Raw genomic sequence first — 15,947 nt, forward strand, 5'->3', positions numbered from 1 at the left:
AGTAAATTCTTTGTATTATGAGTATCCTTTTCCCCACGTCAGATCTTTATGATACCAAAGATACTTATAGTTGGATCGGTCCTACGACTGATTTCTTAATCAGTTTTATACAACTCTTTTTTTCACACTTTGCAGAATAATTCAAAGTTGCAAAGTTAGTTAAAGAGTAATATTCTAGTACACTCAACGCCCATAGTAGACAAAAACTTATCGCGTGGCATACTAGGTATAGTTGGACAAATATTCATCACTTGGGCTTTGTTTCGCCACTTGATTTATAGCTTTAATTAAAGCAACACAAGTACAAAATATGAAATTACTTAAGGAGTGAAAAGTACTTTCATATGTACATACATAATATGACAAAAATACAAACAAACATAGACATTGAAAAAGGAACATTCACAAAAAGACTCAAGAGAGAAACACAAGTAAACTCATAGATCATGTGATAGGTGCTATCTGAACAGGACTTTTCATAAGACAATTTATTTATGCAGGTGTATAATGTGTATGCAATAAAGGAATCAATCAAAAAGAGCCTTTCAAGGAATAACATTTTCATGTATATATATGTATAAATTTACCAGGCTCTACAGATGACATGCTTGGAACGTCATTGCATAGTGGGGTAGTACAGAGACAAGCAAGAATATCTGCTTCCTTATCTCTTTGTGTAGGCTGAAGAGAGCAATCCTCAGTCACTTCAATAGGGTTCTCTGCCGGACCCAGTAGTTTATCCAGGGGATAACACTCTCGGTACATTCCTGATCGGTATGAAATGGATATTCTTTTATATTTTTACTTTAAAGGCAAAATAATCTTTACAATTTTTTATTTCTTTGTTTCAAAAAGTGAGAAAATCTAATTACCTCTTTGACCTGAGGATTTCATCCAAGTATACAATAAGCAGCCCTCACCATAATTACAGTATGCTCTCATGGAGAGATCATTTCTTTTGAAATGATCACAGGGTTCTGAGTCGCCTTTTTTTAAACTCCCGCACTGATAGCACTCTATTCTACCTTTAGCATAAGAAATATGTCTTGATTATCATTTTTTTAATAGTTACAATATTCAAAGTCACATAGCTATCCATTCAGCTGACAACGGCTTACATATTTGTACAATATGTAATACCCAACTCAAACAACAGCATTTACGTATCAAAATATCATTTCAACTCTCATATTATAACAAGGGCGTCCGCAGGAATATATACATATATATTTTTTGGGGGCTTTGGAAAAAAAATTGAAAAATTAATTTTTTCAGAAAAAAATTTCAAATATTAAATTTTTTGGAGAAAATTTCAAAAATCTACAGCTTTTCACAAAATATTACCTTTTTTGAATAAAAAAAAATTCAAAATGCATAGCTACTCTCAATAAATAGATTTCCTTGGAAAATAATTTTAAAAATTCAGAGTTGTTCAGAAAAAACAGAAATTTTTTTGGAAAAAAATTTCAAATATTAAAATTTTCTGAGGAAAATTTCAAAAATCCATTGCTATTTTCTTAAAAATATAAATTTTTCCAAAAAAAAGTTTAAAAATTAAGAGTTGATAAGAAAAAAAAAATTCGGAAATTAAATTTTAAATATAAATTTCAAAAATTCATAGCTTTTTCCAAAAAATTTAATTATTTGGAAAATTTAATTAAATTTCTTGAATTTTTGTTTTAATTATTACATTTTCTAGCCCGTCCAGCCCTTCCCCTGTGGACGCCTCTGTATAAGCTTTCATTCTCAACAATATAATTATATATATCTTAAGAGGATCACCCTTACCAACATTGGACTGTCTTGGTACTCTTGCCTCCATATTTGTTTGATTTGAAATGTTTTGAGCATGATGCAAAAAGTCATCATACAGTGCTTCATCATAATCCCTTTCTTCTTCTATTTCTTCTTGAGTTTCTTCATCAATTATTTCAGGCTCTTCTCCGTAGTAATCCTCATCATTTTCGAAAAATAATTCACCATCTTCCTCTATAAAATAATCGTCTTCCTCCCCAGTAACCCCTTCAACCCCCAAACCTGAACCAACTACTCCCTGATTCCTACTTGTTGTTGTGTCTTCCTTATCATCTTCCTTTGTGACTTTAGCGCGTTTTCTGTTTTTTATCGCTGAGGGCGATGAGCCCGTTTGATTTCGAAATAGTCGATTGGCTCTTTGTTTATGAAGATCATATTCCTTGTCGTTACACAAGTCGGAATTACACATACATGCCTAAAAATACACAAATTAATGTAAGTGCATAACATGAGATGAGTCTTTAACCCAATAAGAAACTCAAGATTAATGCCTTGTCAGAATTTTCTAATTAAAAAAATAAATATATTATTTATACAGTCATCATATAAATAAAAAGTATTTAGGTGCAATTGTACTCACCCTGCCTCTTAAGGCTGTAACAATTAATCGATTATACATATAGGGAACCTTAACGTGTTTTTTGACAAAATTTATTCAGTATAATCTATTGCAAAAATGTAGAGATATCAAGAAATCTCGTATCCCTCAGGGTTTTAGAAAAACGGATGTAGTACATAAATATTGTACCCATATAGTTTGACGAGCGTTAATCGAGATTTTGCTTATAAATTGAGAGCCATTTTATTTAAAGTAACTGTTTTTGCTAATGTTTATGAATACAATTAATGATTTTCTCTATATAAAACCTCTCAAATTACATTTGTAAACACGTGGTTTTGACATTTTATTGATGAAGCAATACGTTTGGTACACTGAAAAATCATGAGTAAGCAATTCCCATTACGTTTTGTTAAATACTACATTTAAAATATATTAGTAATAGCAAATAACATAAATTTGTATGTTTTCAAAAAATCAAAGTGAAAATGCTCAAAACGAAGATTTGAAAGCTCATGCATCAAATATGAATATATGGCGTTATAGAGTAAAATATATAAATTACCTTTACAGAGGATCGTTTCTCAGGAACAAATTTGCATTCAGAGCTAGCATCCAGGTCCTTTATCCCTGGTAGTGATTGGGACTTATCAAAACATCCTCGAATGCTACTTGAACCCTTTTTATACAGTCGTTTAAAAACGACACAAACTTCATTTGGAGCACAGTCTTCCACTGTGGAGGCTCCAGTGCAGTCCTCGACATATCGTGCACTGCTTGATAATGTACCACATTTGTGACATGAGAGGACTCAACTGAAAAAAAATTAAAGAAATAATTGAGATTAAAAGCTTGTTTGGAAAAATAGAGAAAGATCTCTACGCTATGTACATAATAAGATCTACCTATGAACGGTATACATATTTAATTACCATCAATTAGTGAGTTAGTGAAGGAGAGTATTGATTTGGCAGTGGATCATTGTTTATTATCTAATTCATCCCTTTGTTGGTTGATTCTACCTATGTACACTATTATCAAAGACTAATGATGCTTCAAAATACCCTTCATCCGATAAGAATTAAGTAGGGAAGACCAATTCTTGTAGCTCAGTATTCGTTCAACAAACTGCATTCTAATACAATCTGTCAAATGTGGCAACTATCGGTGTAGCCAGAGATGGTTATAACTAGGGTTGTGTAAGTCCTTATTTAGGGCTGCAAGCTGCAGTCCCGTTTAGTTCAGTCTCTGTCCGTTCCAGTTCAGTCCTGAAAACTTTGTGATGAAGTCACTCAACCTTATTCACTTTCTTTTTTTAAATCAGTTCTAGTACTGACAGTCCAAAGGAACGACAGTGTTAAGGGCAGGTCCCAACGACTGATAGGACTGGTCCATAGACCAAATTTCGCTAAGCCGAATAAATAAGCACTGACACAACAATAATTGAGACTATCAGTTCATTTTGATCTATTAAAGATACCCATTTATTATATATTTAGGAGTAATATAACTGTAGGCATTTGAACTTTATCATGTGTTACAGAATACAACCCATCATTTACTAATTTTGAACTACATGGTCTTAAAATTGTACCAATAATTTATGGAACATCCAAGGAATACTGAGTTATTGTATAATTTTCATCTCAAGTACTCTAAATGCTTCACCTCATTCTTGGGTTGTAACTTGTTAATTCTGATCAGACAAGTTACAACTTGTGCAAAATATATTGCATATTATATTAAAAAGAACAAAAGAATGAGAGCAAATAAGTATATGTACTCATTCAACCTTTCATTATTAATTAAAAGTAATTAAAACACCTACAAAAAAACTCACTACAAGGAGATGCATTTTTTTCCAGTTTGAAAGTTTTATAAATGCCATTAGTGTTTTTTATTCCTTTTAGTAAGTAAATGATGTTATTAAATTCCAAAAAGAAAAAGACATTTTTGTTACAAACTTATCAAGTTCGGTTCTTGATGACGTCACTCAACTTTTTTTTATAAATCAGTTCTAGTACTGACAGTCCGAAGGACCAAAGGTCTTAAGATCTGGTCCCAAGGAATGAAAGTACTGGTCCTAAGACTGTGCTCTGTTGGAAACAATAAATAAAGAGCCACTCAACACTAGTTGCAACAGTCAATACAAATCCAAAATGAGTTGAAGAAACAAATGCTTGGTGTAAAAAAAACAAAAAAAACAAACATGAAAATTGCCATTTTAAATTGATAAAAAAAGATTATTTGTCGACTTGGTCTTTTAAATAAGGGCATTAAAGAAACATGCTTTCAAAATTTAGTAAATAAATATGCTTTTTGTGAAGAGCAACTGCTCGTATAAACAATAGGAGGGAAATTACAGCCCTTAATGCAACTCTCCCCTTGAACTGAGCGTAGAAATGTCAATGAGTCAGTTTTGAAGTTTGACAAAAGTTATAACAATTCATAGAAAAATAATTAATAACTCAAATGATATAAATTGTAGGAAAAAACTGACTTGATAATTACACAAATACTTTTCCTTCTAAGACACTACTTTTTACCCTCAAAATCAGTCTTAATCCGATATCTCGAAGAAAATTTGACAAAGTTATTTATTTGTTAATGAAATAATCTGCAATTACAAAAGTAATTTCTTTTCTGTATCTATTTTGATGTTGGAGAAAAAGATCATCTTACAACTGCTCCATGTTATAACTGTCCTTGGTAATTATTTATTCGAGTGGTTCTTAAGAAACGTTTTTTTATGAAGAATGGTTCTCCTAGAACCTACCTCAAAATGTTTCTTTTGATAAAATACGAAACGATACAGCACTTACAATAAAATTAAAGGATAAAAAACCATGGGTCCAAATCAACGTGATATTATGTGCATAAATAGAAACAATATCACATCAGTGTGGAGCACAACCAAATATGGACATAGCTCATAGAGTATTCATCAAATACGTATCAACAATTATGGGTTTGCTCAAAAAACATAAAAAGTCCTTACGTAATGAGGAAAAAAATAATATAAAATGAAAACAATCAAACCTGTACTCACAAAGATGTTTTATAAACTTTTTCTCTATTGTCTCTATAGAAAAATAGTCCTTTAGTTCAAGCTGAAAATATTCTATACGTGGAACACGCACTCTTTTTTTGACGCACTATGAGCGATTTCTTAGAGTAGAATAATAAATAAATTCTATAGGAAATTAAATCAAATTCATATCTTCAGGAAATAGTTTTTTTTTTTTTTTTTGGGTTGATCTATTTATTTTTGTTAACAGAATAATAACAAAAAAAAGTAGTTATTTTAACTCTTAAAGAGATTCATTGCACGATGGTTTTAATTTAATTCTCTTTTTCATATCCTAACTAATAGAAAAAATAGCCTTTACTTGGTCAGAAAAAGAAGAAGAGAATAAAGTGTGCTTGTTCCTTATTTGCAGCACTTTTACATCAAAATTATAAGTTATTAAATTATGCATAAAAGTAATATTAACATGCATTTATGTAGTTCTTGTCTAACTATTCCGAATTAAGCATTCCAACCTTTAGAGGGAATATTTATGAATAAAGTTAATTATTAGTCCATATAACAACACCTCTAAAATTACATTTGTAAAAACACGTTTTATCATTTTATCGATGAGGCAATACGTTTGCTACACTATAAGATCAAAGGTATAAGTAATATCGTGAAGAATTAAAGGTTGATAATGATGTCAAATACAATGAATGCTACTATTGTGGACATTTGGTCTCATATTTCCTGAACATTAAACAGTCCCCATGATTGTGAGCTGCAAAAAATATAACACGATAACAGATGATGAGGTTAATTTTGAATTGCATGACGTCATATAAAGTTTTACATTTACATGCTACGTACCCAAACTATTTTTTGATAGTTCAGAGTCAGAGGACGGTTATATATCTATACAAATCCATTTTTAAGGACTAACTTAACACTAAACCGGTTCAGACAGTCTCTCAAACAAAGAAATCAATACATAGGCTGCTAGAGTGATGATGTGAAGAAATGGTTGACACTGTCAAACAAGAAGAATTACTTGACCAAGACATTCAAATTGTAATAGTTACATATGTTAAAAACTTAGATAGCGCTTCAAATATTTAAAAAAAAAAAGTTTTTTGTAATATAATCATTAATTTGAATAATTATTTTAATTTAGAGATGTCGATAGGTTATTTAAGTAGTTTTGAATAGATCCTTATATGAAGTTTATTAATATTGATTCCAATTTTTGTATTTAAATATAATTTTATCCCTGCATAACATTTTGAAATTGATTTAATTTGGGTTAATATATGTTTTGGTTCAGGAGATGAATCAAATACATGATTATTAATAGATTGAAAGGCTTAATTACTCTTCATATATGTATACCGATATTTTTAGCAACGGCCATACTAATGCTATAAAATTGTTGGAGTTTATAGTGGGAAATACTTTGTTTTCGATTGTTTTGGTCAACTATTTTTTTCCCTACTCTGCTATCACGACGTCAAAGAATTTCCCTCGTTATTGCTCAATATCATCTCTCTATGTATTTTATCTCTATCATTTCAACACTAAATGAATCTTCATCAAGTATGTACTACTTAAGTTAATTTTTTCGACAAACTATGATACATCATGTTAAGAAGTAGGGATCTACTTCTTACTATTTTGTACGATCCTTACTTTGTTTATATTTGAATAATGACTATGCTATGTTTGCACATACATACATACTTGACTTGGAGTCATAATCATTGCAATTATAAGCGTATATACAATCATTCTACGTACAAAAATAAATAAATTAACATCTTTATCATACAAAAATATATGTACTTACAAAAAAACAAGATTTACTTTGAAATTAATTACATACTGGATGCGGCATCTTAACCTTTTTTTTGCTACATAAATGAAGGTTTTTGTGAATGTAGTAAAATTGTCCCGGTCAAATATTAAAAATAAAGTAAAAAAAAAAAAATTAGATCTTCATAAGTGTCTTAGAAGCCGAGAAAATGCCATTTGAACGTGACCAACGAATTTATCTCCGTACACTTTTGGGCAATGGCAAGAAATCAAAGGAGATTGCAAAGTAGTTGGGATCTCAAACATGAATCCGGACATGAACGTGGAGTTCCAGCCAACAGGATGGTGTGCTTGCACACACGTCCAAAAAGGCCGAGAAGAAGATGGAGAACAACTTGCCTTTTTGGCCAAAGAAAATGTGGCCCCCATCTTATCAGATGCCAAACCATTGGGACTTCACTTTTTGAGTTGCATGTTGAGTCCAAGACCCACACCACCCGTCACCCAAATATGAACAACTTCATGGACACCATCAACCAACACTGGGATGCCATGTCTGGGGACTACATCCGCAATAAGTACAATTTCTTCCGTGACCACCTGGAAGCCATCATTGCTGCCAAGGGTGTCTACATCGATGGTTAGGGTAGCCAAGACTGATATTTGGCATTTTTATTTTATTGACATACCCTATTACAACTGGTTACTGAAATACATCTTGATAATGTTCTAGATTAAAAGTGTAAAGATTTTTCGCCGCACCCAGTATATCCATTTCTCAATATAAGAAGAAGAATAATGTGATTGTAGAAAATAATAATGGAAAAACAAAGTATGTATTTATAAGTATATAGAAGGAAAGAGGCACACATGCATGGAAACTGCACCTATAATGACAACTAAATGACCTTGAAACGAAATGCTAGGTTAATTTGTCTACAAAACTGAGACAAAGTAAAAATAATCTCCATGTTTTTTGGGCTAAGTAAGTTCGATAATTTGCAAAGTGTGAGCATAGGAGGGGGAATCTTTGGTAGGCCTTAGATAACTATGCCTATGTGGTGTTCGTCTTTTAGAAGGTCTTGCATTAAACAACAGCTATGACCTTCAAAACATATAGTTTGTAACTTCAATATACACTTTTATTTTATAAGTTTCTCTATCAGGATTTATTTTTGTTTTAGACCCTCAATTTTTTTGAAGAACCTGCATCTATAATTCACCAACAAATTAGTTTGTTTATCACATACTACTAATGTACAAATCGCGTACTATTGATGATAAGGATACAAATGGAAAAATTATAATTGATAATAGATGGGTAGGACTAGATTAAAATGTATCATTTTACTTATATTAAAAATTACTTAAATTTCACAATTTTTATCATTTACTAACATGATCTCGATATTTCCTCAGGATCCCACTTTAAAATCATTTCCTGGCAAATGAGATATCCAAATAAGTATGTAGCAAATTTGAGAACTTAGACTTCATACTTCTAGCTTAGTTGGACTTTAGTCCATATTTTGAAAACTAATAGTAAATCAACTTGATCTCACAATAAAAGACTCGAGACTTGAATTGGACTCAATAGCTAAGACTCACAATTAGACTTGGACTCAAAAGCTACTTTATACTGAACTCAAAAAAGGCTTTAATACTATGGAGTACGGAACCTATATTATAATTATGCACTCAAAAGTGCTTAAAAGAGAATTCGATACAAATACTCAAGGACTGGGAATTGTGAACAAACACTTGAGACATGTCGAATGAGGATATTTTTCCATCTCTGGTGTATATCATTTGTATAAAATGTCTCTTATTTAGGTAATAGTGAGGAAGAAGCAAATAGGGGCTTTTATTAAAGGAAAATAACTCAAAACCAACGACAATAGAAAATAGTTTTTGCTGTAAATATTTTTATATATCTCAAAACAAATGATTGAAGCCTCAAAGATAGATAAAATCGTAAACATCCTTTAGATAAAATGTACTACTTATCTATATAGAATTGAGATTTAATGCCTTAAATTGGAAAAACAACGTCACTACCGTGTGGTTGTTAAAGACGTGTGACCTTCAAAATAGCATATATCATTAGTAAAAATTTGAATATATCATACGTAAGTTAGATCGAGAAAATGGTGCGTAGATAGGTTGGTATACATATCACTCACACGTGTAAAATACAATATTCTAAATTGATGGATAATCAAATATGGACATGTGAGGCGCCTCTGAATAAGCATCAAAAATGTATTATATTTGGAGATATTTATTTATATAATGTAAATGAAGTATGTCTCATTGTGTAGCCACACATCTTTTCCAACAATGATGGAAATACACCTCAAGGAAGAAGTTGTTTCTAACTCAATACAAAAGAGGAAAAGATTCAACTTACTCAACACATGTTTTTGGGCGTACGTAGCTATATAAGAGAAAATTCCTATTTTCTCGAAGATAATCATGGTTACATAATAGCATCTCCCACAAAGAAAGAAGGAAACCATAAATATATACCCAATGGGGCACACAATGGGGGGAAAGAAGACAAAAATGCAAGTTCGAGATAGATGTGATTATGTAAACGCTCGTTTGAAGTAGTAGTAGTAACCACCTTGTTGTTGACCTTTTGATTCCAGGCGGAAATTTTCTTCTTACTGAATGTTGTTATGGCTTTGTCAAATATGTAATTTCTTGGATTTTCAATTTTCTTTTTGCAAAATCCTTTGTTATTACGAAATTGATGGTATTGTCTCATGTCAAAGAATGTGGTTTCTCGGAAAACTTAACATTACATAATGACACAATATAATAATAATATTTGTATTAATATCTTTTGTAAACCCATTTATACTTATTAGCGTTGGGAGTCGTTTTGATGATCCTAGATTGTTATGACGAGTAGTCCATTGTTGATGATGTCATGTGCGTTATGACGTATTACTCAGTTGATGTGTTTGTATTAGTATTTTATATATTTTCAAGGTGTTTTTCAAGATGTCTTTAGACACTTTGTTACATAAATAAATACATGAATGACGATTAAGCGAAGAAATAAAAAATTCGGTCATTCGGATGATACCGAAAAAATGTATTCACGATAAGGGAAAAATTACAATTTGATCCATTTAATAGATATATTGATACAAATCGGTTTACATAAAATTATTTAAGATCGAACCAAAAAAATTATAGGACAGTAGTTTTCTTTCCTTAAAAAGTACTAACTCAACACTTTTTATGACGTGTGATAAAAATGATCAGTCTTGGGAGGATATAGACGATATATTATACAAAAAATAGACGTCTGTAATAAAAAGAAGTAAGTGTGGCAAGTTTTTACTTATTTCGTGATGATTTTGTTCGCACCTTCAACCTCTTGTTCCATCATGTAAAAGAGTAGGTAACTACATTTTATAACCGTTGCAGGTTAGTTATGTTGTCTAGTTCTTTCATACAAAAATATAATAATTTATCTTCTTCTACTTCTACAAAATAATAAAAAGTAATATTCAAAATGGAAATAAAGTTGTAAAGAACTCAGTGACTGTAACCAGTAAAAAAAAAGAGTTACATATTATGTATGTAAGTCCATGGCTGTATTGTTTACATGAAGACAAATTAATATGTAAGGTTATAATAAAACAACGTAGTATATATTTAATCATAGGCACTTTAAGATTCAACCTTGATAACAAAATGAGAAACGTTACAAAAAGCTGAATTGATGGATTCTACATAAATGTGGTTTGCAATCCCCAATCTATAATATTATGTACAATAAATGTAATAACATGTGAAGTCATAAATACCCCCTTCCCCCTGCCCTCTTCCTTTTACAATAAAGAAAGTGAAGATACACTAACAAGGGATGGAACATCAAAAATAAATAAATACATTAGTCGTCATAACGAACATAGGATAGCATTTGAAGTATAAATAAAATTAATACCAACATTTATCTCTCTTGTTGATATTCGATGGGAGCATATTTGAACCTGATAGTTATTGCAGATTAATTCAAGGAAGTAAATATACTAAGTTATATAAAATAAGTAGTGAATGTTATGATCACTGATGAATAGCACAAGGAAACATATTTTCCTTTTGTGTAATACATTGCAACAATCAAGTTCTGATATTTATTATTTTATCTCTCTCAACCTTTCCACCAAAAAGGAAAAGAAGATATAACCAAAGTTCGTTGATGGTATCCATATTATTCATTCTCTTGGACTTTCAATAGTAGGCAGTCCTCTTTTCCCTGGACATATCCTCTATTTCAAATCGCATTTTCTTGTCTGACCAGAACAATTTTTCTGCATTCACAAAAAACTTGATTTATTTAGCTAAAACGAAGCGGTAAGATTTTTTCGCCGCACCCGGTATGCCTTACCATTAAGAAAAACAACATAAATCAATAAACATTGGCTCTTCTTCAGAAAATGAAATACACATTCGATTAAAGGATGAAGAAGATACTTCTTCTAGGATTTTAATTTATGATGACAGATGATTATGGTAGTAGTGGAGGATGATTCATAATGATCACACACTCACTTAATCATCACTATTCTAATAAGATGATTATATGATAAACATCATATTAGGTAGTGTCTATATAAGTCATAAAATCAAAAGGAAAATGAGTGGTTTTTGAATACTATGTTATGTATAGAGATGTACTTATTTAATTCCGTTTACTTAGTATGTTTTATGCTATGTAATCACCTTTTTTAAAGCTACTTCGAGTTCATAAATCAAAGAAAAAAGAAATAAATACAAGAAAATATTTCCATGACTTTTTTCTTGAGGTCAACTAACTCTGAATGAAGATGAATAAAACTCTTGTAATACGTAAATACATGAACAGAAAGGTAAATTTAATATATATAAAGAACATTCGTGAAATTGCCCAGGGATATTTGCAAAAGGTTATGGGCTATAAGGAGAGGACTATTTGAACATCCATAGAGGAGAGGGCCCAAATATATACACTTTGTATATTTGTGATGTATCAAATCTTCACATCCGCGGATTTTTTTACATTTTATAGTGATGCACATTCGTATTAGTAACTTTAATCGCATCAGTACAACTTTCAGAATATGTGGGGCATATCAAAGAAGAATAGAATATAGGTAGGGCCTTTACATGTGCAAGTAGTTTAGACAGATCAAGTAGAAATTATATTTGGATATCTTTTTAGAAAGATATAATTACTATTGTTTTTTTCTATTAGATCAGACAATGTTCATAACGTGGGCTCTTTATTTTATAAGTATGTGCAGGACTTGGATAATTTTCTGCAACAAAGCTATAAAACGCTAGATATCGCTTTTGAGATGCCACAGATGACGTAACTTTATCATTTTTTCTTGTGACGTACTCAAATGACTCTGTGGTATCATTTTCTTGTTATATAAACTTTGATTTAAGCAGGGATTTCTCACATTTGATAATGTTTTCAGTCATAACTATCGGCTAAAATCCTATTGAGTTTACCACCGTGCATTTGCAGACAAGTCATGCCGGACGTTCAACAGTCTCTATTGAGTTAAGGCATAATGAGAACTGCAGATATATTTATAGTGAGAGCGGTTAGGGACAGGTCAGACCGCTCCGTCCCTATCTACAAAAGTGAATAATCTAAATTATCCACAAATCTGCATTACTTCATTTTATATCTTCGACCCATCACTAATAAATAGTCTACCTAAAATTACAAAAAGTTAATTCAAGACATTGTTAATTCACTTCCCATGTATCTGATTTCTTTCTCTTGACTGAAGAATGACTTATGAACAGATGTCAATCTATCCACATACTTGAGCATTTATCATGTTCTTTAAATAAGCCATGTTGTACATACATTTTAAAGCATTCATGATAATAATAAGTATGTATGCTCCCTAAGAAACCGGCATATTAACAACAACCAAAAATAATAGCTTTTTTATATATAATCTACGTGATTCGTCCATGAAGTGAGTAAAACTCTCTCAGACCACCACGTATTATTATATACTTTTGTGGATGTAAGTATAAAACTACAAAGATATTAGGTTTTTATGGGGGTTTTATGTTCTATCCACATGTTGTGGCTAAGAAGAAAAAAAATAAAATAAAAACAACAAGAATGACTAAAGTTTGGAACATAAAACAACGACTCCATTACATTCATGTATCATCATATCATTCCATTGTCTTTTGCAATACAACACTTCACTTGACAACATGGGTAAAAAAGTTTAATATGTCAGAATTTGTAATATTTACCAAAATGTCTGCACACGTGTACTTATTTTTTTGATGATATCCTTTATAATAAAAAATACTACATATTCTTACTAGCTTTTTTCTGACTTGAGAGGCTTTCAAAATATCTGTTTTCATGTAAAATTTGATCAAATCTGTAAATTATATAAATAAGTAGATAGAGTGGTACAAATTGAGAGTCCCTTAAAAAAAACTAAATTACTTAGGCAGGGGTGTTGCTACCTTTATTCTTTGGGATGAGGGGGGAGATTGCTTAACCACAAAAATTTTATCAGTTACTTATATAAATAGGTTCTTTTACATATATACTAGCAAAGGGGGCCCACGTTGCACGGCTGAATAGAGGGGAATAGAAACAAAAAATGAAGGTAGAAGAAAAAAAACCCAGATATATATTGAAAGAAAGACGGGAAAAGATTTTTTATTTTATAACGTCTTCCTAATGACATCAGAGGCCCCAAAAATATTTTAGCAACATGCGTATTTTTTTATCCATCTACTTGCTAAAATTAATAATTCGTGTCACCGACTTGCAGCTAGTATACAAAAGTCTTTCACAATATTTTGCCAATGAATCCTATGAGGCTCCCATAGCCCACTTTGCATAGTCAAGGATGCTAAAATAAGGCGAGAGTATATCAATTAAAAATTAATTAGACAATTATGTTGTACTATTATTCATAAGATAATATTCACAGTTAAAAAATGGTGAAGGCCTAATTCTAAACTTTAACAATGATAAGTAATTATTAATGAACGAATCGACGTGTGACAAAAACAAAACAAAAACAAAAAAAAAACGTATAATTTTTATGTTGTGTAAAAAATCTTTAGAAAATGTTATGTAGGTCCTTATTGGTTCCTTTTGTGGAACCAATTTGAATATAAAGAATCATTCTTTTTTAGAATGGATGAAAGTGGAGGGAAACCCCAGCAATATACAAGGTTTATCATTATAAAGATATTTCAATGGAATTGATGTACAAGACAAAAACTTTTACTTATTCTTAAATGTATTAATATGTGTACACATAGGAACCACCTAAAATGGAGTCCAACTAGTGTTGTTTCAGTTCTTATTTGTTCGGTCCTGATCAGTCTTAGGACCGGTCCTTAAGACTGTCGATCCTTCGGACTGTCAGTACTAGAATTCATTAAAAAAAAAAACAAGAAATAAAGTTGAGTAAAGGACTAAACTGTACCAGACCGGAGGGAGACTGAATTGGATGGGTCTTCAGTTCTAAATGAGCACTGAAACAAGAATAAGTCCAAGAAACCAAACGCTACATAATATGAATAATCATTTACTTGCTTCTCCTACCCATAAAATGACACTCTTGAATAAACAAAACATAAATTTGAAGAGTATAAAAAACCTGTGAACAAAGATAATATTTTGACCAGAGTACCTATGAATATTATAAACACATATCCTTTACCGTATTCTGTGGATCTTATTTAACCTATGCATGATAAATTGACTGTTTAATATGTATAATATTTTCATCATTTTTTGAGTTAAGGTAAGGCAGGTTATGCATAATTCAATTGAAATAAATTGAAGACAATCCTTATCCCAGAGCTGTATTTTTACTCAACCCTATTTGTCTTCATGACGTCGTTCAGGGTCGTTTTTTTTATCTATATTCAATAAAACAATGTTATTTTTTAATCAAATTGCGTTTATTTATCACCACAGTACCCCCCAAATATTTCACTGCATACTATATATATATACAGTTTCCTTTGTAAACTCCTTCAATGCGGAAATCTAAGATACAATAAGATAACTCCAAGTGATTTAAAATGGAAACAAAGATAATCTTTTTTCGAAGAAACTGAAGAGAAAAACCCATTCGGAAGTTATGGAACAATAAAATGATTTACTTGTGAAATACAAAGAAACAAATATATTTATGGAGTATTGTTTCGGATTGCTTTATGATGAAATAAGTATAATTCATTCATGGATTATCCTTGAACCATGCCAACTAGGAGTTGTAAGAGGAACATGATCAGGTGAAGAAGTAGGTAATTTATTAGTGGGTTGTCATTGATAAATTTGTCACGTAAAAGTTAAGCTCATTAGTTGTTACATTTTGTGTAGTTTGCTTCATGAACGGCAATTAGCTCACGCCGTTATCTCGATAACATAAAAATCTACAGAGTGGGGACCCAAAACTTGGACAAAAACGTGATTATTATGGAATCGGTTTAAAGAACACTAAAAAAAACCAATTTTTTATAGGCTTGCACACTATCTTTAGCTATATTTTGTATTCCATATGCCACGACGCACCAGAAAAAAGATTTCTATCTCTTGAAGATAAAAGCAGTATACATAGCGAACCATACTGTCATGATCGCAGCTACAAACAAATACAAATTGGTATGAGAGGTGCAGTTAACATTATTCTCAAAAGGTGCCCTAACAAACTACAAAGTCCAGGTGATTGAGGT

General features: G+C 31.1%; 1 protein-coding gene across 9 annotated transcripts in view; it reads right to left on the reverse strand.

Moving 5' to 3' along the window:
• LOC121114036 (uncharacterized) overlaps nt 1-15,947 on the reverse strand; it is a 77,239-nt gene that overhangs the window by 14,666 nt on the left and 46,626 nt on the right. For 8 of the 9 annotated variants that reach the window (XM_071887079.1, XM_071887078.1, XM_071887083.1 and 5 more), the window contains exons 4-5: nt 2,940-3,189; nt 1,789-2,230 (exon numbers count right to left, since the gene is read on the reverse strand). In XM_071887079.1, the coding sequence (XP_071743180.1) occupies nt 1,789-2,224 (436 nt within the window). In that variant the 5' untranslated portion in view covers nt 2,225-2,230; nt 2,940-3,189. Of the gene's footprint in view, nt 1-587; nt 768-872; nt 1,026-1,788; nt 2,231-2,939; nt 3,190-15,947 lie in introns of all 9 variants that reach the window. The other variant, XM_040707853.2, reaches the window with a different exon arrangement.

The sequence above is a fragment of the Lepeophtheirus salmonis genome, chromosome 3, assembly GCF_016086655.4.
Source record: "Lepeophtheirus salmonis chromosome 3, UVic_Lsal_1.4, whole genome shotgun sequence".
In the NCBI taxonomy this organism is placed as follows: Eukaryota; Metazoa; Arthropoda; class Copepoda; order Siphonostomatoida; family Caligidae; genus Lepeophtheirus; species Lepeophtheirus salmonis.